We start from the raw sequence: 24,476 nt of genomic DNA on the forward strand, positions 1-24,476 counted from the left end.
ATTAAAAAGCAGGGCCATTATTATTAGTTATTTATTGTTTCTCTTATAATCTGGGCAAAGAACTGTCTTGATAATGTATTATCTGTAATAAACAAAGTAAAAGTAAAAAGATTTGTACAGCCGTCTCTCTTTGTGTTTTGCACTGCAGGTAGACCCTTAGAGAGCACATACTGTAGCTGGGGTGGGCAACTGATTGAGCCACCTGTTCTGGAGCAGGGATATCCAGAAAACCTGACCAGTTGGTGGCCCTAAAGGATTGGAGTTGCCCACCCCCGGCATAGAGTGTCAAAGCCCCTCCGCAACGTCGTGATCACATAATCGCAGCTAGGGAGCACTCACATGAACGTGCCTGCCCTGATGACGTATGCTTGATTTTCTATAGAAGTTATCTTCAAAGTTTCAATAACTTATTCTATCAAAACATTCTACAGATATAAGGAATAACAGATTGATAATTATTTGCAAATACCTTTTTTTATTAGAAGTGCTTTAGTATGCTTACATAGTACTACGATTGGTGTTAATTGGGCTGGATTCATCTAGAATTCTGAAAATGCCATGAAAACAAGTGTATGTTATTTATATATCTTAATTGTCAATAGGGTGACTGAACCATCAGCCCAAAAAAGCCGAATACCTAGATATTTTGTTTCCAGTGACGCTTTTGCCATAAAGTATTGAGTATAAAGAGAAACTTGTTAGTAATTCCAGTAATTGGAGAACATATAGCATTAGAATTGAAAAAGCATTCCATTCTACTATAAATATCCAAAAAGTACATTGTTAGGTCCATTTCACGCCTCTCCTATTTGTAGTGTTGTCACATTTCTATTTTGCTGTTGGAGGAGTTTGTAATGTCTTACACTTAAGTCCATTGCAAGTCCCTCTAGCACCAAAGTCATTAATCAATCAAATGTGATATATTCCATATGTGTATGCATGCGCTTTTGCCATCACAGATGGACAAGAAAACAAGATTGATACCTCTCACTCATCTGTCTGGCAGTGACTCTTCAGTACAAACACATTTGAAGATGTTTGATATGTCACAAATCCCATTTTTTCCTTCTTGTTCATTGTCTATTATATCAGAGCACTGGACTGTGTCTTTTCAATGTAGCACAAAAATGAAATAAGCAGGTTGACTCAACAATCTGCTTAAAAAGAGGTGTCAACCCTGATCTTGTAATTAAGAAGTTAAAATCTGTGATATTCATATACATATATTTATATATCTATAAAAATAGATGATAATACTAATACTAAAAAAAGTAAAAGAAATGTCAATATCAGTAATCATAATATATTTATATATTTGTTTTCTTAATGGAGCGCCTTTGTGGTTTAGCAACTAAATGATGCAAAGAATGTATGTTCATGTAAGATACGCCCAATCATTTAATCACGTTTTTCTCACTGGTCATTTGGTAGTATGATAAGCATTTTAGTACAAACAAATATTAAAACTTTAGATAAAAGTGAAAAGATACTCAATCTAATTTTCATTCAAAAGTGGTCTAGGTGTTTTGCATTATTACCAAAAAAACCATTGCAAATAATTACATGTACAATAATGTTAAAAAACAAACAGCATTTAAAATTTTCTTAAAGCAGCAACCATCCAGTTTGCTTTTAATTTTTTGCATGAATAGTGCAGAAATTATGTTCAGCATTTACAGAGTTGTTGTAAACACTTATAGGATCGAAGCTCCTTCAGCACAGCATCATTGCTTTACAGAAGCATGTGACTTGTAGGTCACTGCCCGTTGGCTTGATACTAAAGAAACATAAGCATAGTTAAGGTTGTAAAGAAATGTGTTGCAAACGCAGGTAGAAACATTGCAGGGAATGAACTGCACAATTCCTATAAAGCTACCTGCTCTTTCTTATGCTGTTTAATCCTTTGTAACTGAGGATGGATTGATGCTTTAAATAACAAAATTATTGTCTAAACTTAAATCATGCTAACTCAACACAAGCTATTACTTTCTCATCATTTATGTTAGTTTGGGCTTTAAAACATCGGCAGGTAATCAAAACCTACTGACCACATGAAATATAATGTCCTTGATTGAGGAAATACGATCTTCTAAACTAGAACTCAAAGCATATACCCAAGGTCAGTCGTACTTAGACACTGCCTTGCAAAAACAGTAGAAGCATGTTTCACTTTTGTGATATTTTTATTTTTGTGTAGTCTCTAAAGTTGATTTTCTTTTTCTTTGCATTGGTTTTGCTGCATGTTCTTTGTGTGTGCCTGAACTTCTAATGCCATAATTTGTGCTAAATTAGTTGGATAATAAGTTGCTCTTTGATGATCTGAATTGTGAACCCATATTTTGTATTTTGGCTGTCAAAAAAGCTTTGATGTTTTTAGCTAATTTTTTGGCCTGATACTTTATAAAGGTGTGTTTATTTTTAACGTTTTTACTTTTTCTTTTTAATAAAAGCAGAGGATACTTTGAGATCACTTTACTTTTGCAGCATACAGAGCAAGTGTACGATCGCAAAGTCCCCCATAGGTAAGATATCTAAACAAGAATTTCTCTCCAAATATTCCAAAAGGAAACAGCAAGCGGTTCAGTTTGTCCCCAGATCTTTGTGGGAGAAAAGAAAGGAAAGAAAGCAGATTTATGAAGAAAATTGTCAGTGTTTGGGGAAATGGTCTCTCACCCAATAGTGTAAGAAAAGAAGAAAATTGGCTATTCTTATAACTAAAACAGTTTTTTTTTCTCGCCAGAGTGTTCCTAGATTATCTCCATTGTCTCTGCAGTACCAGGATCATACATATGAACAGTGTAAGAAGTGATTGGCTATTCCGGGTCGCTGCAGATAAGTCCAGCTCCCTCCTGTCTGAGTCAAAAGGTGGATCTTCAGTGGAGATGAACTCAAACTCAGTGGGGCAAATCTCATCAGTGCAACCACTTCCACTTCCCGAGCCACTTGTTTCTTCACCTGGGATTAAAGGTAAATAAAGAAAGAGAATAGATGACAGATGTAATTAAGTACCTAGAAGAAATGAAAAACAGGTGCACCCCATTTTTGGTACTATATTTGCACCCCCCCCACTAAATTATGATATTAAATACTAGTTTCACATAAATTGCCAAAAGAGAACTTATAAGAGTAAGACAGTACATTACTATTCTACAACTATTCACAACAAAGAACAGCTATGTTCATGAGGATTTGGCACTTGCCTGACAGCTTTGGTTACATTGGGCTGTCTGAACAGATTTACTGTAAATGTTGCTCCTTTCAATCATAAAAGGTTGGAAAGATTAAAGTCTTTAAAGTTGTGGAACAGGAATAATTGGGAATTTACAAATATTGCCATGTCTATTGATCTTCTCATTGCTGCCAATAAAACCGATGCAGCAGTAGTTTGGATGACAGCTGTTACCTCAAACTTAAGGCCATGTAGAGCTTTTAACTTTACAAAGATTTTGGATATTATTGTGGCCAGGTCCCCCTCTGAGTCCCCTTGACCCCTCCCACTTACTTCCGCTGCAGCTGCGGTCGGTGCGGGTGCCGCCAGAGGTTGCGGACAGACCGCCATAGGGCAGGGGGCTGCAGTGAGTGTGGTCAGTGGTGTAGGGAGCGCTAAGATGCTCTGGTTGGTCCGCGCGGCCTGAACACACAGGGCGTCACCATTTTTTTCTTGCACATGCGCAGTTCTATTCTCGCGCATGCGCAGCCCCAGGAAAGGTCGCAGTGGCCATTACAGGCACAAGCATGCACAGTAGCTTAGGCATAGCAGTGGCCAATAGGGAATAGGCTCCGCGGGGACTACAATTCCCAGCAGCTGCACACCACATGACCCAGAACAGCCAATAGGGATGCAGCAATCCCCTGCTCACTAATATAGATACATTTGGCGTGCTGAGATGATGCCAGTTGGAGCTAGGACATGGAATGGTGAGGGTGTGTGCAGGGTGTCTGTGACCCCTGCACTACGCCAGAGACCCCCTTAGGCCCCGATTCCCCTTTGAGCTTGTGGCTTCTGCAGGGATAGGCCCAGAAAATAGGGACACTGTCCCAGTAGTACCAAGCGTGAGGGACACAGCCAGGACACAGCAGCAACCTGGCATCTGGTGGTTTGGGACCAGATCACCCCACAGAGAGAGACTATTACCATGGGACCCTCCAGCTGGATACCACCCACGTGGAGGTGGACGCCATCCCGGACGGATCTGTGTCTTCAATCTGCACGGCAGGTATACCCTATCTTCAAGTGCACCAACATTCTACTGTGGGCAGCGCTGTCACACACTTGGGGTGGGAGTGCTTACCGTGGGCTGGACACTGGGACACTGGTGCCACTGCATGCAAGTACTGTGGGAATACTGTGTGGGTATATAAATATACGTATTATAAGGTGTTGTTGCATATTATATGTGTGTTCTAAGTCTGTGCCTAGTAAATACCGTTATACCATATTCTGGTGTGTGTTACTGGGTATATTGTCCTGTGATGGGGTTATCCAGTATAGCTAGGATCCCTCATAGGTGGAGGCGCTGTCACCAGACGGATCAGGTACACCCCAGGCTCCCAGAAGCAGTGGTTCAGGCCTCCTGTGAGCCACAGAAACTGCGCTACATTATCATGCATAAAGTGGGGCATATAGTTACATAGTTATATAGCCCCTTTTCCCCGTACTAAAGGAACACCAGTACTGCTGTTACCTGTTTGGCTACCAGAAGGCCTGAGCCTCCGCCTCTGAGAGCCTGGGGTGTCGCTTGGTCGCCTTGGTGCAGCGTCTCCACCTGTGAGGGATCCCAGCGCAATCAGATTATCCTCCCACAGGAACCAATACTAACAGTATACACACAATCATGTATATAACAACGGGTTTTACTGAATATATATATATTATATATATATTGGCAGCCTGTACCACACAGTATATAACATATACAACCCCCAATACACACAGTGAGTGTCCCTCAAAGTACAAAGGGTGCTTGGCACCAATACCCTGATGTCCTTTCCCAATGTCCGGGCCCACCCAAAAGTGTATAGAGTAGAGCTACCCCGGGTATTGTTGGTGCACTTAGGTGAGGTACCTGCACGGATACTTCGGTACCCAGGTGCTGCCGAATAACAATCAGGGATCCGCTGATCCAGCAACATCGTTGTCCGCAAAGGCGTCTGCCTCTGCGTGGGTCTCACCTTTGAAAGTCTATTACTGCAACTGTGGTCTGGTCCCGTCGTTGTCCCAGACCACAGGCTGCAATCACCGCATGGTGTCTCACCGGTTCTGTACTCTGACTATCAGCAGCAACTGGGGAAATGTCCCTAGCTATGGGCTTTCCCTGTAGCAGCCACAACCTACTGTGAATCAGGGCCTATCTGGGGCTTAAGGGGGGTATATGGCCTAGTCTGGGATGCCACCTGCACCCAGACATAATCTTACCCCTCTGCATCCCTTCTCCGACTGCGTGGTCTCCCTCAAGCGCGCCAAAAGTATCTCTTGCCTGCCGAGATCTTTGCAGCCCTATTGGCTGTCTCCACCCACATGAGGAGCAGCCCTAGAGGCTGCTGGGATTTGTAGTCCCTCTGTGGGGCCTGTACCTAATGGCTGCCGCAACTTTGCCCCTCTGTGCATACGCTGGGTCTCGCACATGCGCAAGAACATCCAAGATGCACTCTCCGATTTGCACTCCCGCGGAGCCCCGGCGACCCATTTGCCCCTCTGACCGTTGTCCGCAGCTTCCCCGCTCAACCTGGCACTTGCTGGGTGTCCGCACACCTTGCCAGTGGCACCCGCGTGCCTCCGCAACCTCTGCAACCTCCCCCCATTCCCGCAGCCGCAACAAGGTAATGGGGTACCAGAGGGGGCTACAGTTACCTAGTAGATGAGGTTGAAAAAAGACATACGACCATCAAGTTCAACCTGTGCTAAATTTAGGCAACAGATACTTTATCCTATCCATTCTTACAGTATATTGATCCAGAGGAAGGCAAACAAAAAACCCCAGTGACATATAATCTAATGCTATTTCATAAGGGGAAAAATAAATTCCTTTCTGAATCCAAATATTGGAAGGGAAGAGAGAACAATGGTACCACTGTCCATAGTAAGACCACACCTTGAATTCGGAGTACCGTTTTGGGAAACTCTAGTTGACAAAAAATACGAAACTAGAAAAAGTGCAAAAAGCCACCAAATGAATAAGGGGGGTGGAAAGTCTATCTTATGAGGAAAGACTATCCATATTAGGATTGTTTACATTAGAAAAGAGACAGCATATCTATAAATATTGGATCTATATATATATCAAACAATTAGATTTAACATAGGTTGAGCTCTATAAAAATGTTCTGTTTTTCAACTTCATACTATGCAACTACAGTATACTTGTATGTACATGTAGAGTTTGGGGCTTTCAGGGTTGCAGTTGCTGTCAATTAGATCTATTGGCACAGGGCAGTTACATACTGTAGCAAGTAAAATAAAGTTGTATAAGAAGCAGGAATGCACAAATACAGGAAAACTGCATTTGTACATTTGCACCGTACTAACCATTATATAAGTCAGCGGTGCGCAAACTGGGGGGCACGCCCCGTTGGGGGGTGCAAGATTATGTAGGGGGGGCGCAGGCTGCGTGCGGGGAAACCTGGGGGTGGGCAGAGCTAAGCACGGGCGGCCAGAAGCTCTGTGCTGAGGCTGCTTCCAGTTCTCTGGTGTGTCTGCCTGCAGAGGGGGCGGGGCCTTACTGCGGGACCTTCCCTGCACACAGGCAAGCCCTCCTCCTCCTGTCTGTTACCCGCCCGTTTTCAGCAGCACATGGGGGGACCTGAGCAGGCTTAGTTACTCCCTCCCCCCACCCACCAGGTGTGTGTGTGTGTGTGTGTATATATATATATATATATATATATATATACACATATATACACATATATACATACACACACACACACACATATATATATATATATATATATATATATATATATATGTGTGTGTGTGTGTGTGTGTGTGTGTGTGTGTGTGTGTGTGTGTGTATGTGCGTGTTGTGACAAACAGCTTACTCCGGGGCTCCGTCGTTTGTCCGGGACTGTTAGAACACGGTCTTTTAGGGTAGGTTAAATGATGAGGCGTCACGTGCTGTTCCTTTAAACAGGCTATGCCTGGTTTATTCAGTCCCAGGCACTGAGACTGCCACAGTGCATACAACAGAAACACATCAAAACAAACAGTTGCTCACCTGAGCGATAACTTCACTTAGATTTTCCCTAACTCAGGGTGGAAGTGGCTTTTCCACTTCCAACAACAAAACAAGGTACTTTTCAGTTTTAGACAAAAAGGAACAGAATCATTTAACCTGTTTGGGGAGAGGCTTTTCCCCTCTCTGCTTCCAGCAGCCTTCCTGTCTCCAGGCTCTTGGGGAGAGGGCAGAGGAAACAGGAAATCAGTCTTACATACCTGATTACTAATTAGCATGACAGGTGACAGAAATCAGGAAGCAGACAAGCTCTGGTCTGGATCCCTCATCCCTCAGTTCCAGCGCTTGCCAAACTGTGGGATGGAGTGCATGTATTATAAGGCTGCACTCCCAGGCCAAACAGGATAGAAACTGCTCAGTATCCTGGGAGCCCTATATATGGAATTTATTACTATCCCCTGGTTTCTGTCACATATACTCCCCCCCAGCTCAGACCTCGAGGGATGAGCGACCATGGATATTAGGGAGTGTATCCTTGACAACCCGTCAGCCTTGCCATGTTTGTGCCCTGACCTGTGTTCCACAGAAAATTTAAAGGGTTGTAGGCTTAGGAACCACCTGGTCACTCTAGCATTCTTTTCTCTGTTTTGACACATCCAGGTAAGGGGTGCATGATCTGTGACAAACCGGAATTTTCTCCCCAATAGGTAGTATTTGAGCATCTCTACAGCCCACTTTATTGCAAGACACTCTTTCTCGACTATGGAGTAATTTTTCTCCTGGGGATTTAGTTTCCTACTTAAATAAAGGATGGGGTGCTCCTCACCTTGAGACTCCTGGGAGAGTACCGCCCCCAGGCCTACCTCAGATGCGTCGGTTTGGACTACGAACTCTTTGGAGAAGTCAGGTGTGACCAACACTGGTTGGGCACAGAGAGCTTCTTTCAGGCTTCTAAAGGCCTGTTCGGTTTCGGGGGACCACTTTACCATTAGCGGTCCTCTTGCTTTTGTGAGGTCGGTTAGTGGGGTTGCCTTAGTTGCAAAATTGGAAATAAACCTTCCCAATTAACCCCAAAAAGGTCCTTACTTGTTTTTTTTGTAACTGGCCTTGGCCAATTTTGTATCGCCTCTACTTTGAGTGTTTGGGGTTTGAGTAAACCTCTGCCAAAAGAATACCCCAGATACTTGGCCTCCTCCAGACCAATAGTGCATTTAGCGGGGTTAGCAGTTAGTCCAGCAGACCGAACTGCGTCGAGCACAGCTTGGACCTTTGGAAGGTGGTATTGCCAATCTTCACTATGGATTACCACATCCTCCAGGTAGGCGGCAGCATACCGAGCATGTGGTTTTAAAATTTTATCCATCATTCTTTGGAATGTGGCGGGAGCTCCATGTAAGCCAAAAGGCAGCACCCTATACTGAAAGAGGCCGTCTGGGGTTGAGAAGGCTGTCTTTTCTTTTGCCCTTTCTGTGAGGGGAACCTGCCAGTACCCTTTTGTTAGGTCTAGGGTTGTGAGATATCTGGCTTTGCCCAGTCTCTCTACAAGTTCATCTACCCTGGGCATAGGATAAGTATCAAATTTTGACACCGCGTTTAGTTTCCGGTAGTCATTACAAAACCTTGTTGTACCATCTGGCTTTGGGACTAAGACTATAGGGCTGTTCCACCCACTTTGGGATTCCTCAATTACGCCTAGTTTTAGCATTTTTTTAACCTCTAAACTTATAGCCTCTCTTTTGGCCTCTGGGATTCGGTACGGTTTAAGGTTAACTCGGACCCCCGGTTCAGAGACTAGGTCATGTTCAATTACGCTAGTTCTACCTGGCTGCGTAGAGAAGACTTCTTTGTTTCTTCTCACTAAATTCTGAACCTCTCGTTTCTGATGAACGGACAGGGTTTCAGCTATGCTAACCTCTGGGTCAGTTTCTCGATTCTCTGACTGACCTGGGGGTACTAGGGTTAACAAGACCTCTCTATCTTTCCAGGGCTTAAGTAGGTTTGTATGGTAAATTTGCTAAGGTTTCCTCCTGCCTGGCTGTCTCACCTTATAATTTACTTCTCCCACTCTTTCCAAGACCTCATATGGCCCATGCCACTTAGCAAGGAATTTACTCTCTACGGTGGGAACCAGAACTAGCACCCTATCGCCTGGAAAAAAAATTCTGACCCTAGCACCCTTATTATACGTATTCCTCTGTGCTATTTGAGCTTTTTCCATGTGTTCCCTCACTATAGGTAGGACTGCAGCTACGCGGTCCTGCATCTGGGCAACATGCTCTATTACACTTCTGTAAGGAGTAACCTCGTGTTCCCAAGTCTCTTTGGCTATATCCAGTAAGCCCCTTGGGTGTCGGCCATACAATAGTTCAAATGGGGAGAAGCCTGTGGATGATTGGGGAACTTCCCTAATGGCAAATAACAGGTATGGTAACAAACAATCCCAGTTTTTCCCATCCTTATCGACCGCCCGGCGTAACATGCTCTTTAAGGTTTTATTGAACCGTTCCACTAAACCATCTGTTTGTGGATGATAGACTGAGGTTCTGAGATGCTTGATTTTTAGGAGTTTACATAACTCTTTTGTTACTTGGGACATAAATGGTGTTCCTTGGTCAGATAAGATCTCTTTAGGAATTCCGACCCGGGAAAACAGGACTATTAACTCTTTTGCTATGTTTTTAGCAGAGGTGCTACGTAGGGGAACTGCCACCGGATATCGGGTGGCATAATCTAATATTACCAATATATGCTGATGTCCCCTAGTGGACTTTATTAGGGGTCCTACTAGATCCATAGCAATCCGGTCAAATGGCACCTCTATTATGGGAAGGGGTACCAATGGGCTACGGTACGCTTTGAACGTGATCTGACATTCTGGGCATGAGGAGCAATAATTTGTAATTTCTGCCAGAACCCCAGGCCAATAGAAGCTTCGGAGAACCTTTTCTTTTGTCTTTTCCACCACTAGGTGTCCCCCCAATGGGTGACTATGTGCGAGGTGTAATACTACATTACGGAATGTCCGTGGTACCAACAATTGTTTAGTTGTAACTGATTTCCTTTTATCAACCCGATATACTAGGTCATTCTCTACCTTGATGTAGGGGTAGGCAAGTGACCTATCTGGTTGGCCAGGAGTACTATTCTGGTCCCGTATATTCCCCCTTGCTACTGCTAATGTGGGGTCTTCCCACTGGGCCTTCTTAAAACTCCCAGGACTGACCTCTAGGTCAGCGAGGGTCTTATCCTGTTCTGGGGTGGTAAGTGCCTGTTCAACATCTTGATTTGGGGTATTCCCTACCAAGGTAGCCATGGGGAAGGGAATTTTACAGCACTCCTCCTTTTCCCCCTTCTTATTTGGGCCCTCGTCAACCTCTATTTCTGAAAAAGGGAAAGGATTTGTTTCTTCTGTTACTTCATTATGGTCCGCTATTGAACTCTGGGCGCTATTCTGAGAGGAGGACCACATTTTTAGAAAATGGGGAAAGTCGGTCCCTATTAACACATCATGTGCCAGTTTGGGTACAATACCCACTTTGAAATCTAAAGAACCAAACTCTGTTTCAAAAAACCATCAACAGTGGAATATTCATGATTATCCCCATGTATACAACAAATTGCCACTCTTTGTGAACTGTTTACCTGTTTCTTCTTAATGGGCAACAGGTATTCGGACACTAGTGTGGCCATGCTCCCAGAGTCAAGAAGTGCCCGAACCCTCTTACCATTAACCTTTACAAATGCCCACAGATGGTTATTCAAGGGGTTCTCTGGGCTAGGGCCCATACATTGGGACCACAGCGAATAAGGTTCAACGCTGTTGCATTGCCTGGGTTCAGCATTTAGTGGGCAGACTTTTGCGGTGTGGCCCCTCTCATAACAATTTACACATTTAGGTACATAGTCTGTATCCCACTTAGAGCCTTTTTTCGGCTCCCCATGTTGGCTGTTGCCCTTAGTGTGAGAGCCACTGTTGCTGGTGCTGTGTGAAGGCGGTCATCGCTCTTCAGCCCCCCTTAACCCTGATACCCTTTTACCATCTCTGGAAGAGTCCTGGAACCTAGTGGGGTTGCTCCACGAGTATGGGTTGCGGGTGCTCTTCTGCTGCATTGTACCTTTCTACGAGGGCCACAAGCTCGTCTGCATTGTGGGGGTCACTGTGACTGACCCAACGGCGTAGGGCAGAGGGAAGTTTCCTCACGAACTGGTCCATGACCAACCGTTCCACGATGCGGCTTGCTGAGTTGATCTCGGGTTGCAGCCACTTCCGAGCGAGGTGGATGAGGTCATACATCTGGCTTCGGGTGGCTTTATCCATCGTGAAGGACCATGTGTGGAACCTTTGGGCACGAACAGCCGTGGTTACGCCGAGGCGGGCGAGGATCTCGAACTTCAATTTTGCAGACGTTAGCTTCGGCTGGCTCTAAATCAAAGTAAGCCTTCTGGGATTTGCCGCTTAGGAAGGGTGAGATTAGACTGGCCCGCTCAGCTTCTGGCCATCCCTCTCTCTGTGCCGTGCGTTCAAACGTGAGAAGATAGGTTTCCACATCATCCAAGGGCCCCATCTTCTTAAGGTAGTGGCTTGCCCTGATCTTTTTCGGGACTGGGGCTGCCTCTGCCAGTGGAAGGTTACTGATAGTCCCCCTCAGGATCTCGAGTTCCTGCTGTAAGCCCTGAGCGAACCGTTGTTGCTCCTCTCTCAGCAAGCGGTTTGTCTCTTGCTGGTTTGCATTCGCCTCTTGCAGGGCTGCATTCGTCTGTTGCTGGTTTGCATTAGTCTCTTGCTGGGCTATTAACAGCTGTTGCTGGATTGCACTCGCCTTTTGCAGGGCTGCATTCGTCTGTTGCTGGTTTGCATTAGCCTCTTGCAGGGCTGCATTCGTCTGTTGCTGGTTTATTAACAGCTGTTGCTGGGTTTCATTCGCGTCTTTCATCTTGTTTGGAGAGAATTTTTTTTTTTTTTCAAAGTTCTTTAACCCGCAGACCTTTTAGTGTTCTGCCCGCATTCTCCACCATATGTGACAAACAGCTTACTCCGGGGCTCCGTCGTTTGTCCGGGACTGTTAGAACACGGTCTTTTAGGGTAGGTTAAATGATGAGGCGTCGCATGCTGTTCCTTTAAACAGGCTATGCCTGGTTTATTCAGTCCCAGGCACTGAGACTGCCACAGTGCATACAACAGAAACACATCAAAACAAAAAGCTGCTCACCTGAGCGATAACTTAACTTAGATTTTCCCTAACTCAGGGTGGAAGTGGCTTTTCCACTTCCAACAACAAAACAAGGTACTTTTCAGTTTTAGACAAAAAGGAACAGAATCATTTAACCTGTTTGGGGAGAGGCTTTTCCCCTCTCTGCTTCCAGCAGCCTTCCTGTCTCCAGGCTCTTGGGGAGAGGGCAGAGGAAACAGGAAATCAGTCTTACATACCTGATTTCTAATTAGCATGACAGGTGACAGAAATCAGGCAGCAGACAAGCTCTGGTCTGGATCCCTCATCCCTCAGTTCCAGCGCTTGCCAAACTGTGGGATGGAGTGCATGTATTATGAGGCTGCACTCCCAGGCCAAACAGGATAGAAACTGTTCAGTATCCTGGGAGCCCTATATATGGAATTTATTACCATCCCCTGTTTTCTGTCACAGTGTGTATATATGTGCGTGTGAATGTACGTATGTGTATGTATATATATATATATATATATATATATATATAAAGATGTGCACGCGCGGGCGGCCAAACAGAATAGTGCAGGTGGCGGCCACATGATTTAGAGGTATGGGGGAGGAGCACGCCCAAGCGCTGTGATGTCAAACGCCCCTCCTTCCTGTGTCTGCCCTACAATAACGCTGTGTTCCTGCTCTTCTCCGCTGGCAGCCTGCTTCACTGCGATCCTCTGCAAGTGAGAGGGTAGGCTGCCACTACAGTATATCAATCATACTATGAATGTAAAGAAATAATAAAAAAGAAAGTGTAAACACTTCCCCGTTCGTGCTTGCAAAATTATGCAGGACACCCTGTGCTCATGCTTGGAGAGTTGGTGATGTCACCGCTCTCAGCGGCAGCGTGGATGCAGCCTAATTTTGCAAGAGCGAGCTGTTGAAGTATGTAAGTATTTAGGCTGCACTTATAGTGCTGGCGACGCGACGTCGCCCGAAAACAAATGCATTGTTGCCGCCACGTGCGCTTATAGTAAGCGTGACGTGGCAACGCGATTTTTTTGAAGCCGGCAATATTTGATTTTTTCAGGGGCTGTCACCTCATGTGACAGCCCCTGAACCAATCAATGGCCTGGTCGACCACGCCGCCGCCACAAAGCAAAATACAACTTTCGCTAGCAGCGACGGGTGCCGTCGCGGGCACTATATGCGCGGCCTTAAACATATTTGTATTTACATTGTATACGTTTAATAAAGGTTTTTTTCATGTGATTTTGATTAAATCAGGCAGGGGGGGCCCGAGAAATTTCATGGATAAAAAGGGGGGGGTCGGCATAAAAAGATTGCTCACCCCTAATATAAGTTATGGTGGGTCAAAAAGTGACAAAAACCCTCCAACGTACAGTGTACAGTAAATAAAGTGAGAACAGGAAGTAAATACTCAGTAAATAGTTGATAGCAAGGAGACTGTCCTACCCAGAGCTGTAACGTCACTTCTGACTGTAATAAACTGTAGATATATATGGGTAATGTGTGCCCCTGTTGAAGGCCCAAGGGCTGCATATACAGCCCTTGAAATATATAATATTACCTACCGATGGTCTATATGGTTCTAAGTGTTTCTATTTTATTACTATTCTTGACTACTGTGTATACATTTACACACCCAGACAATCAAACTATCTACTTGCAGAAAGGTGTTCATTTGATATTGGTGATTGACCCTTCATATTGTATATATTACTCTGAAAAACAGATTTGGAGAATTATTTCAAAACCAGGTTGAGCTTGATGAACATAGTTTCCTCAATATATCCGTATTATTGACTATCTAGTTGACTATAAATGACGAGCATTGGAAGCTCTGATGCATTACAGCCAACAAAGGTTAAAGATAGACAGCTCAACCCCGTTATAGCGCGGTCCTCGGGGGCCACCCGATCCGACCGCCCTAGAACCGGGGTCGCGCTAATTAAAAAAAATAAAAATGGCCGCTGCGCGCCCGATTGGGAGGGAGTAAGGAGGGAAGGAAGGAAGGAAGAAAGAGGTGACCGGAAGCCGTACACATCGCCCAGCAGCGGCCCTCCGAGTCCAGCCGCAACCTACTCCTTACCTCCCACCACCAGCATCCATCCCCCTCCACCGGCATCCACTTCCTCCCCCCCGAGGCCCCCACACTTACCGGCCCTCTGCGGCATAATCAGTTTTGGGCCTAGCCCACGCGGCCCTCCGAGTCCCAGCCTGCTCCTCACTCACCCCCCCTACCGGCATCCACATCACCCACCTCCCGACACCCCCCTCCTCCCAACACCCCCCACTCATCCCGACACCCCCCTCCTCCCGACACCCCCCCCTCCTCCTGATGCAAGCTCCGCTCCGATCTCAGCAGCGGACACCAAAGGTAGGGAGTGGGAGGTGTGGTGTGAGTGTGGTGTGCTGTGCAGTGTGCTGTGAGAGTGTGCTGTGAGAGTGTGCTGTGAGTGCTGTGAGTGCTGTGAGAGAGTGCTGTGTGCTGTGAGCAGTGTGCAGTGAGTGCTGTGAGAGTGTGTTGTGAGTGCTGTGAGTGCTGTGTGCTGTGTGCTGTGTGCTGTGTGCTGTGAGAGTGTGCTGTGAGTGTGTGCTGTGAGCAGTGTGCAGTGAGTGCTGGGAGTGTGTGCAGTGTGCAGTGAGTGTGTGTGCTGGGAGTGTGTGCAGTGTGCAGTGAGTGTGTGCAGTGTGCAGTGAGAGTGTGAGCAGTGTGCAGTGAGTGCTGGGAGTGTGTACATTGTGCAGTGTGTGCAGTGTGTGCAGTGTGCAGTGAGAGTGTGCAGTCTGCAGTGAGAGTGTGTGCAGTGTGCAGTGAGTGCTGGGAGTGTGTGCAGTGAGAGTGTGTGCAGTGTGCAGTGAGAGTGTGTGCAGTGTGCAGTGAGAGTGTGTGCAGTGTGCAGTGTGCTGTGAGAGTGTGAGCAGTGTGCAGTGAGTGCTGGGAGTGTGTGCAGTGTGCGCAGTGAGAGTGTGCAGTGTGCAGTGAGAGTGTGTGCAGTGTGTAGTGAGTGCTGGGAGTGTGTGCAGTGTGCAGTGTGCAGTGAGAGTGTGTGCAGTGTGCAGTGTGCAGTGAGAGTGTGAGCAGTGTGCAGTGAGTGCTGGGAGTGTGTGCAGTGTGTGCAGTGTGTGCAGTGTGCAGTGTGTGCAGTGTGTGCAGTGAGAGTGTGCAGTCTGCAGTGAGAGTGTGTGCAGTGTGCAGTGAGTGCTGGGAGTGTGTGCAGTGAGAGTGTGTGCAGTGTGCAGTGAGAGTGTGTGCAGTGTGCAGTGAGAGTGTGTGCAGTGAGCAGTGTGCAGTGAGTGCTGGGAGTGTGTGCAGTGTGTGCAGTGAGAGTGTGCAGTGTGCAGTGAGAGTGTGTGCAGTGTGTAGTGAGTGCTGGGAGTGTGTGCAGTGTGCAGTGAGAGTGTGTGCTGGGAGTGTGTGCAGTGTGCAGTGTGCAGTGAGTGTGTGCAGTGTGCAGTGAGAGTGTGAGCAGTGTGCAGTGAGTGCTGGGAGTGTGTGCAGTGTGTGCAGTGTGTGCAGTGTGCAGTGACAGTGTGCAGTCTGCAGTGAGAGTGTGTGCAGTGTGCAGTGAGTGCTGGGAGTGTGTGCAGTGAGTGTGTGCAGTGAGAGTGTGTGCAGTGTGCAGTGAGAGTGTGTGCAGTGTGCAGTGTGCTGTGAGAGTGTGAGCAGTGTGCAGTGAGTGCTGGGAGTGTGTGCAGTGTGTGCAGTGAGAGTGTGCAGTGAGAGTGTGTGCAGTGTGTAGTGAGTGCTGGGGGTGTGTGCAGTGTGCAGTGAGAGTGTGTGCAGTGTGCAGTGTGCAGAAAAATGTAAATAAATATTTAAATTTTATTTATTTTTTTAAACGGGAGCCATGTGAAAACTGCGTTATATGCGGATTCGCGTTATAACGGGTCGCGCTATAACGGGGTTAAGCTGTACATGTATATATTTGCAAATGTTTTAGGTGTTTCATGTGCCTTATCACTTTTTTTTTTAAACAGCATGAACTGATTGCTTGCATTTGAAGTACGGTATATCTGAAAAATACATTTGGATCCGACTTCGAATAACACATTTAGAAGCCAAATAACACTTAGACGACAGTTTATTGTTTATGCAAGTGTCTTACTTGTGTCCTGAAAATTTACATCATTCCCATTGTAAGCATTCTTCAGTTTGTTTGTCATCACTCGAAGTGTCATAATTTGCTGCCTTACAAATGTGTCTGGCCTTGTGATGTCAACGTCCACCTCAGGATTATTGATCTGATTTGTCAACCCATCATTCATAATTTCAGGCAGATACCTGGGAAGAAAAACTTGAGTTACTTTCAAGAAACTTAAATTTACAGGGAAAAAAAGAATGTATGTTATATTGGACTTATTACTGTATTTGAAGGATTTCTAAAAACAAGGCCCCGCAGAGCACTCTCTATTGCAGATATGTCTTCCCACACATACGTTGCTTATGGCTTAGCACCTTTTAGGTTATATGGCCTTTCATCTTGGCTATATTTTTTGCTGTATATTATTAGAGATATACGCAAATGTGTCCATGTTTGGTTCGCAAAGAATTCAATAAATTGTTGTAAACATTTTAAAACTTGCGCTATTAAATGTTGTGTTTTTCAAATACAAAGCAGTGCGATAGCATGGGAATCTGATAACTGTAATTTCTCTTGTTTTTCGCTTTAAAAAAAACGATTCTTTTCCTTCTTCGATTTGATGAATATTTACAAAAAATTGTTGAATTCTTCACGGAAAAGGTGAATACTTTGCGCAAACACACACTGGAAAAAAAAAAAAGACGGATTTGTCCGGTCTCAGATGGGTCAGCGAATATATTGCATTTAAGCGCAAGAGCAAATAATTTGCCCATCCCTATTTATTAATACGTTACACTTTTTCTGAAGTTCTTACTACAATCATCTGTTCATGGATGAGAACCCGTACGAGCTTAACATTTTCCCTACACTTAGTTGCTATAACAACATTGAGAATAAATAACTGTTGGCATTTCTAGTACAGCGATATATGTAATTAACTGGGGTGAGGAGGTTAGATTTCTATCAAGTTTTAAGTATACACAAGTTTTGCAATTAGCTGTTCCTTATAGGGTTCTGTTATTTTCATTTTAGAGAGAATATAACAACCTCCTTATTATATAATCACGTATCATTGTTTATCTTTCAATTGCATATGAAGGGTTAACACTGTTATTCTTGAAATCCATTTGATTCTGAACTACATGACGATAACATTTATTTAAACCATTGGATTTCATTATTTTTTATTACAATATGCTTGTCTGTGATTTTGTTCTGCATTTGTCATGATGAGCGCTACCATTTCTTAGACAAAAACAAAATGTTAAAAATACCTTTATCATTATATCAGCATGTAGACTATTTACAAAAGCTCTATTAATGGCAGTTGCACTTAGTGTCATGATAAATGTTCAGCATTTTTATTACATTTTAAGTAATCCTTTATCAGCCTTGTTTGCATATGTTTGTTGCAGTTTCCAGCCCAAATCTTTGAACTCTGTTACCTGCCTTTTAGTGATTCTATAATAGTATCACTAATTTGTTTGAACCTTTCAGTTGTATGTATGTGTGTGTATATCTCCTAGGCTAGGCTGGTCCAGTCTGCCTCTCTGCCTCCTGTCATATAAATCCTGATAGCTACAGGCTATGACAGGCTAATCCTGGGAATTTTGACCCCCTCCTGCGTTTCTCTGAGTGACTGAAGAGGCGGTGACCTAATGTTTGCATGCAGACAATAGTGGTTGTCCCTCCCCTTCCAGATCTCAGAGAGGAAGTGCCTAACATTTAATCTATTATCAAGATTATATAGAATTGTCATTTACTGTGTTAGGTAAAGAAACTTTAGGTAAAATTTCCCGGGTTAACACATTGCCAAGCATTGACTTCAGTCTTTCTTGCTAATATATATTGAGTTATATATTGTTTAATATAATCAGTACAGGATATCTGACAAGTGTTTTATTGTTAAATCAATAGCATAATATCTGTATAGTCTAGAATCACAATATATATCACGTGGTAATGTCACGGAGGAGCTGCGATCCATGCAGGTTTTTTTTGCTCCAAAATTGTCGTCCCACTGCTTGAGGAACCACTGATGACACAGAAAGTGAAGAGAGAGAGGCACTCCAGTGGTCTTTAAAAAATAGAACATTTATTAGAGTGTGATCTATGTTTTGGTCCGCTTGCAAAACCTTAATCAAGCGAGTGGACCAAAACGCTGTTCACACTCCATTACTTTTTCTATTTTTGAAAGACCACTAGAGTATCTCTCTCCCTGTATCATCGGTGGTTCCTCGAGCAGCGGGATGATTTTTGCTGAGCACCCATGGTGTCTACAACTGTATCCGTGAGTGCACCATTAGTTGGACTTTTGCTCCAAAATAGACAGTAAAAATGGCACAGTGCATATACAATACTACAAAATTACAGTGAACAAGAGAAAATATGTCAAAGTACAAATAGAAGCTCTAACATTAATGTATCTAACATTTTCACTTTCATATTAAAGCTTGAAGAAGAAGAATATGCAATAACATTGATACAAATATTTAAAAATGTTAAAGTCCATTACTTTTTTGAAAAAACAAAAAAAAACAAGACAAAGGTTCATCTCTAAAATATCTCAGGTTTAAACTAGCTTTGCACTAACTCATCATAACATTATAGCAGCATTACTACTCTTTTTCGAACGTAACACAAAAATGACTGAAATAAGTTTGAACAAGTTTGTCAGTCTAATACATGACAATATAAGTTGGACTATATTAAATGTAAATATATTTAAATTAGAAACAGTGGTCTGCATGGAAATATCATTTTAGTAATTAAATATCTAACATATTCACTAGCAATGAAACAGTAAATAATGTAGGAGTGGTGGAAGTTACAATTCCAATTTGCTTAAATTGATCAAGTAAAATGGAGGATTAGAAAAAAGCACCCACATTTTTAAGGCACAAAAGGGTGGGTAGCTATGTTGGTCCTTTCTTCCATGTAGTAACAAAGGAGGGAGTGGGAGGTATGATACCTTTTATTGGACCATTCTACCTTATTTACTTCCCACTTCCCCTCAATATCCCTATGCGTTTCAATGCAATGGCTTACTTCCTCAGGGGCATAATATACAGGCAACCTACAACCAGGTTCATTTTTGTACAACGCATTTAAAGGATGAATGACATTGGGAGTGGGACTTCTTGTGTCCGTTTTATGTGTTTTATTAAATGTTAGTATCTTGTGGATCTGAACTATGTTTTTCTTTTCTCTCTCTCTTATCATCATTGATACAACTTCCTATTAACTGTATCCACTCTCCATCAATTAGTTACTGTGTCATAGAACAGGGGTCTCCAAACTCAGTCCTCAAGGGCTGCCAACAGGCCGGCTTTTATGGATATCCCTGTTTCAGCACAGGTGGCTCAGTCTTTGACTGTCTTTGACTGAGCCACTTGTGCTGAAACAGGGATATCCATAAAAGCTGGACTGTTAGAGGCCCTTGAGGACTGAGTTTGGAGATCCCTGTCTTGGAACATCGGGGCAGTGGGAGTTTAAAAACAAAAACAAATAATGTTTGCATTTATGTGTACTGCATAAAGGGTGAAATTATTTACTATTCACACTGAAGGTGATCTTTTCTAATACTCTATACCCTACATTCATTTCTCCTGTTTGGTGTTTTCAAACAACTGCAGTCTGATTTTTAGTTTTTGTCCACTGTATTTTTTTTGCATAATCGGCGGGGTATTTACATAAAGGAAAATATTGAACAAGCTCACAGTTTGTTACTGTACACCGTTTTCTGTTCTTTTTTTATATATTACACTGAGCACCGATCCAGGAAGAACAGTGCTGAGGAGGACATTTTTTTGCTATAAGGACCAACAAAGGATCTGAACAATCCTTGTGACCTCCAGGCTGCAGGATTTTCGATTTTTTTAGAGGTGGTCACTAATCACACCAATATTCACTTAAAGTATCATTATTTGTGCATGTATTGATTTAACATCATTATTATTGTATTATACGCACGTTCATATAACAGTATTAGGGTATAGTGCTGAGGTTGTGCTCTTTTCTTTTGCTTTAAGCTAATGAGATGCAAAAATAACGGGCTTAAGTAGTAGCACTATTAGCTGTGATTTTCATGTCTCAGGCACATGTTCTCTAATACACTGCACATGCACATTGGTCCAACTTAAAGGTGCATTATTAAGGCAGCGCTATTAACTGATATTTTCATATGCGTTACCAAAAACTAATGCAAATCTTGTTATAATAAAGAGAAATGTATCATTTTTACACTTTTTCACTTTTTTACTTAACTACTGTAGTGCCGACGAGTATTCTAAAACAAATCTGGGGCAATCACCAACAAGACCCAGGTACATGCTGGGTACATGCTGGGTACATGCTGCAACATTTCAGTGACATTTCAAACTGAATGGGACTGCCAGGGACCCCTGCTGTGTTAATCCGATGGGCCATTAGTCTCTGCAGAAATGTCACTGAAATGTTACAGCATGTACCCATCATGTACCTGGATCTTGTTGGTGATAGCTCCAGATTTTCCAAGGCAAGTTTAAGGCAAGTTTTAGAAAACTCGTCGGCGCACCTGTATATGGTACAGTAGATAATGTAATAATGACTATATAAAGTTTGGGTGTACACTAATGTATATCCATACATACCTCAACAAAATAAATTCATATATAATTTTTATTAATCTACAATTAAAATAAATGAAGGAAGTACATCCTTCATTTATTTTAATTGTACATTAATAAAAATTAAATATTAATTTGAGGTACTGTGATGGAACTGCCCTGTAGGTGAGGTCAGTTAGGAGTCCACACAAAGCATTTTAGGCTGTACCAAGCCATTGGGTGGTTCATTTCTCCACAAACACACACAAAAAAAAACATTGGGCACACTGTCCCTTTAAGGCAAAACACAGCATAAAAAGAGAGCCTACTCCACCTTCAGAGACTTACTAGACAAGACAGGCCCTAGCTACCTGGCTGGCTATCTGCAAGGATTTTTCTCGATCCTTGATGGGTTTTCCAGTTGCCTGCCCTCTCTGCTCAGTTTGGCCATTTTGTGTACTGGCAGCCTGCTATATAAGACTGTAGTTCATAGTGAGAGTCGCTGAGCAAGGTTCTAACGTTTGCAGTTCCTGTTGTCTTCGCTGTCACACCTTAACCGTTTGTCTGTTTGGATTCCCCTGTTGCTGACCCCGGGCCATGACCCAGACCTTGCTGCTTGCTGTCTGCCTTGACATCTGCCTGTTTATTGTACTTTGCACCACTGCTGACAACCTTGACCTCTGCCTGTTTACTGTACTTTCACTTCTGCCGATAGTCCTGACCTCTGTCTGCTTACCAACTACAGATATTCTTACAGGACTCTGTCCCTGGGCTTTGGTCGGTTATTCTGCATCTCTACCTCAGCCCTGCGGGTCCACTTCCTGATTGGAGACGAGCACCATCAAAAAAATATCTGGAACAATATTAAAAGTCCTTTCCTGCGTGCGCTGGTCTGGTATCTCCAGTTTCTCCAGATGAACGTCAGATGCAGGTGTTGCAGTTCTTCTGCTCCCAGGAAGTCTTTCAGGTCTACTCCTACCCTGTTTATATGCAGGCTTCTCTGTGGAGTGGGGCTTTGGGTTTCCCCTTATTCCCAGGCAAATCTTTCAGGGAACAGAAAACCTGGGTTCCTGAAGACTTGGAGATGTTTCTGACTTTTGAGGTTCAGCCAGTCACAGACATCCTTCTGTGTCCCTCCTTTGTTGCTGGATTAGGAACACTGGCACACATTTACTTTCTGCTTTTTAAAGGCTTCTCAATCAGGAGTTCATTTCACACAGTTCAGGCAGGAAACCTGACACCAGTGTGTAGTTTCCTTATCCTTGCAGAGAAAGTGAGTTAACTCCTTCACTCCCTCACATACCTCCCTCCCTCAGAGTGTAGCTCTGCGTTCACTCGGCCATTTAAACATCCTCCTTCTTGGGACAGCGAAAGGCGTCGTGGTGGAGTCTTTTGGAGAAGGAGTGGCTCAGTGAGTAAAGACACTGACTGACACTGAGATTGCTGCAGGGGAGCCTGGTTCAATTCCCGGTGTCGGCTCCTTGTGACCTTGGGCAAGTCACTTTATCTCCCTCTGCCTCAGGCACCCAAAACATAGATTGTAAGCTCTACGGGGCAGGGACCTGTGCCTGCAAAATGTCTTTGTAAAGCGCTGCGTACAATTAGCAGCGCTCTACAAGAACATGCTATTATTATTATTATGACAGCTTCTTCTTCTCCATAAAAGTCCCAAACTTCTCCAGTCTGTTCTGTGTCTTCCTCACATTCTGACTTCTGAAGGGATCTTTGATGCTGGTTCTACTTAGTGTCATTTCTTTTCCTAAGACTATCTTCACTTCTACCAGAAACTTTGGTTTTCCATTTGAGGGAATTATCTGGTATCTGGTATTTCATCAACCCTGCAGAGGACGTTTTATCTCAAGTTCATCTTTCCATTTCACACACTCTTCTTTTAATCACTTGGCAATGAGTTCTTCCACGCAACATGCGATCTCTTCTTCCCTGTGACCATTTGCATCTTTCTCCATGTCATTAATCTGGATTCTTCTACTTTGCATTCTGTGGCTCACTGTCTCACTACAGTGGCATTGAAGATACGCTTATAGGAGTGCACAGCTTACTTGATTATGACATAGGATCTATATCCGGACTAAATCACACCAGCAGCTCTCTACATGTCCCTGTAGCGTCTTTGTTGCTGACACTTTCTGAGCACAATCACACATTGCTTCAAGCGTGCACATTTCTTCCTTTGTTGCATTCTCCTAACTGACTGAAAAATGCAGGCTGCTTTATTCTAGCGATAGAACTGATGAGCTTTCATCCCTCTGTAGGCCGCATGTATGACGACAGTTGTGGAGTGTTTGCGTAGATAACTCAACCCTTCCCTGGATAAGAGCTATGTAGTATTTCTGAAGTGTTAGAATGCTTCTCTACTTTCTTTCACAATCCACTTTAATCTCAGAAACTTCTACCTGGAAACACAAGGATTTGCCTCTTTCCTTCTCAAAGGCTGCCTCTGCTTCTTCAAGTGCGAATTGCATCCTTGACTTTTCTTGTTCCAATAGTTTCTTCACTTTTTCTATCTCATGAAGCTTCTCATCTCTTTCACTGACCTGGTCATTCAAATCTGAAACCTTGTTTTGTAGATTTTTTCTCTCTCTCCTTACAGTCTCTAGAGATAGCCCGACCTCTTCAATGGCTTAATCATACATATGCAGCACGGTGATAAGATGGTGAACCTCTTTCTGAGAAACTACTAACTTGGCCTTTGCTTTTTCATCCCTGGTGGCAGCAGCAGAAACAGCAGCAGCAACAGCATTTGACCACTCCAGGTTAGTCTTCATGTCCTCGAACTCACTCTGCAACTGACACTTGGTCTTCTCCAAAGATACACACTTAACGATCGTTGCTGACAGACCCCTCTGTATCTCAGTCTTAGCTTCTTGCTCTTTAACGAACTGTTCATGGAGGAGATCATAGTCATGCTTGGCACTTTGCGGTGCGTGCTCTTCTACATCTTTAGCCTGGCTCAAGGAATCGTCAACCTTTTGCTCATCTTTTTCCTTTACCATCTCCTTTTGAATTCATGCCTTCATCACTGGATATTCCACCATTCCCAGTAGGATTCTGTCAGTCCCTATAAGCTGCAGAACATCTTGGTTCCCTTTGGAATTGTGATTTCATGACTTTGCAGGCTCATCATTAAACATTTCTGTAACTTCCGCTGTAAGTTGCGAACCTCTTTTCTTTTTCCTCTTTTTTTTCTTTGTTTTGGTAGGCTCTGAGGCATGAGCAATACTGAGTTCCATCCATGGCTCGAAACTTCGGCATTTTGTCCTTGCCCAGCATGCGTTGTTTGCTGATGCAGTTGCTGGAGACACTATTCCTCTTACTGTTGGTACTCTTCATACTCAAAAATGTAAAGACACAACGCTCCCGAGTTTGTGGGAAGGAAAGTGGAGCGCAACTCGTTCAGTGGTGAATATGTGGAATAAAAAAATTATACAATAGTGC

At 43.8% G+C, this 24,476-nt stretch overlaps 1 protein-coding gene across 4 annotated transcripts in view; it reads right to left on the bottom strand.

Moving 5' to 3' along the window:
- Positions 1-278: 278 nt before the first annotated feature.
- Positions 279-24,476, bottom strand: part of GPC6 (glypican 6) — a 1,577,578-nt gene continuing 1,553,380 nt past the window's right edge. For all 4 annotated transcript variants that reach the window (XM_075590866.1, XM_075590865.1, XM_075590869.1 and 1 more), the window contains 2 exons: positions 16,459-16,634; positions 279-2,955 (listed from right to left, as the gene is read on the bottom strand). In XM_075590866.1, the coding sequence (XP_075446981.1) occupies positions 2,753-2,955; positions 16,459-16,634 (379 nt within the window). In that variant the 3' untranslated portion in view covers positions 279-2,752. The remainder of the gene's footprint in view (positions 2,956-16,458; positions 16,635-24,476) is intronic.

This window comes from Ascaphus truei, chromosome 3 (assembly GCF_040206685.1).
Source record: "Ascaphus truei isolate aAscTru1 chromosome 3, aAscTru1.hap1, whole genome shotgun sequence".
In the NCBI taxonomy this organism is placed as follows: Eukaryota; Metazoa; Chordata; class Amphibia; order Anura; family Ascaphidae; genus Ascaphus; species Ascaphus truei.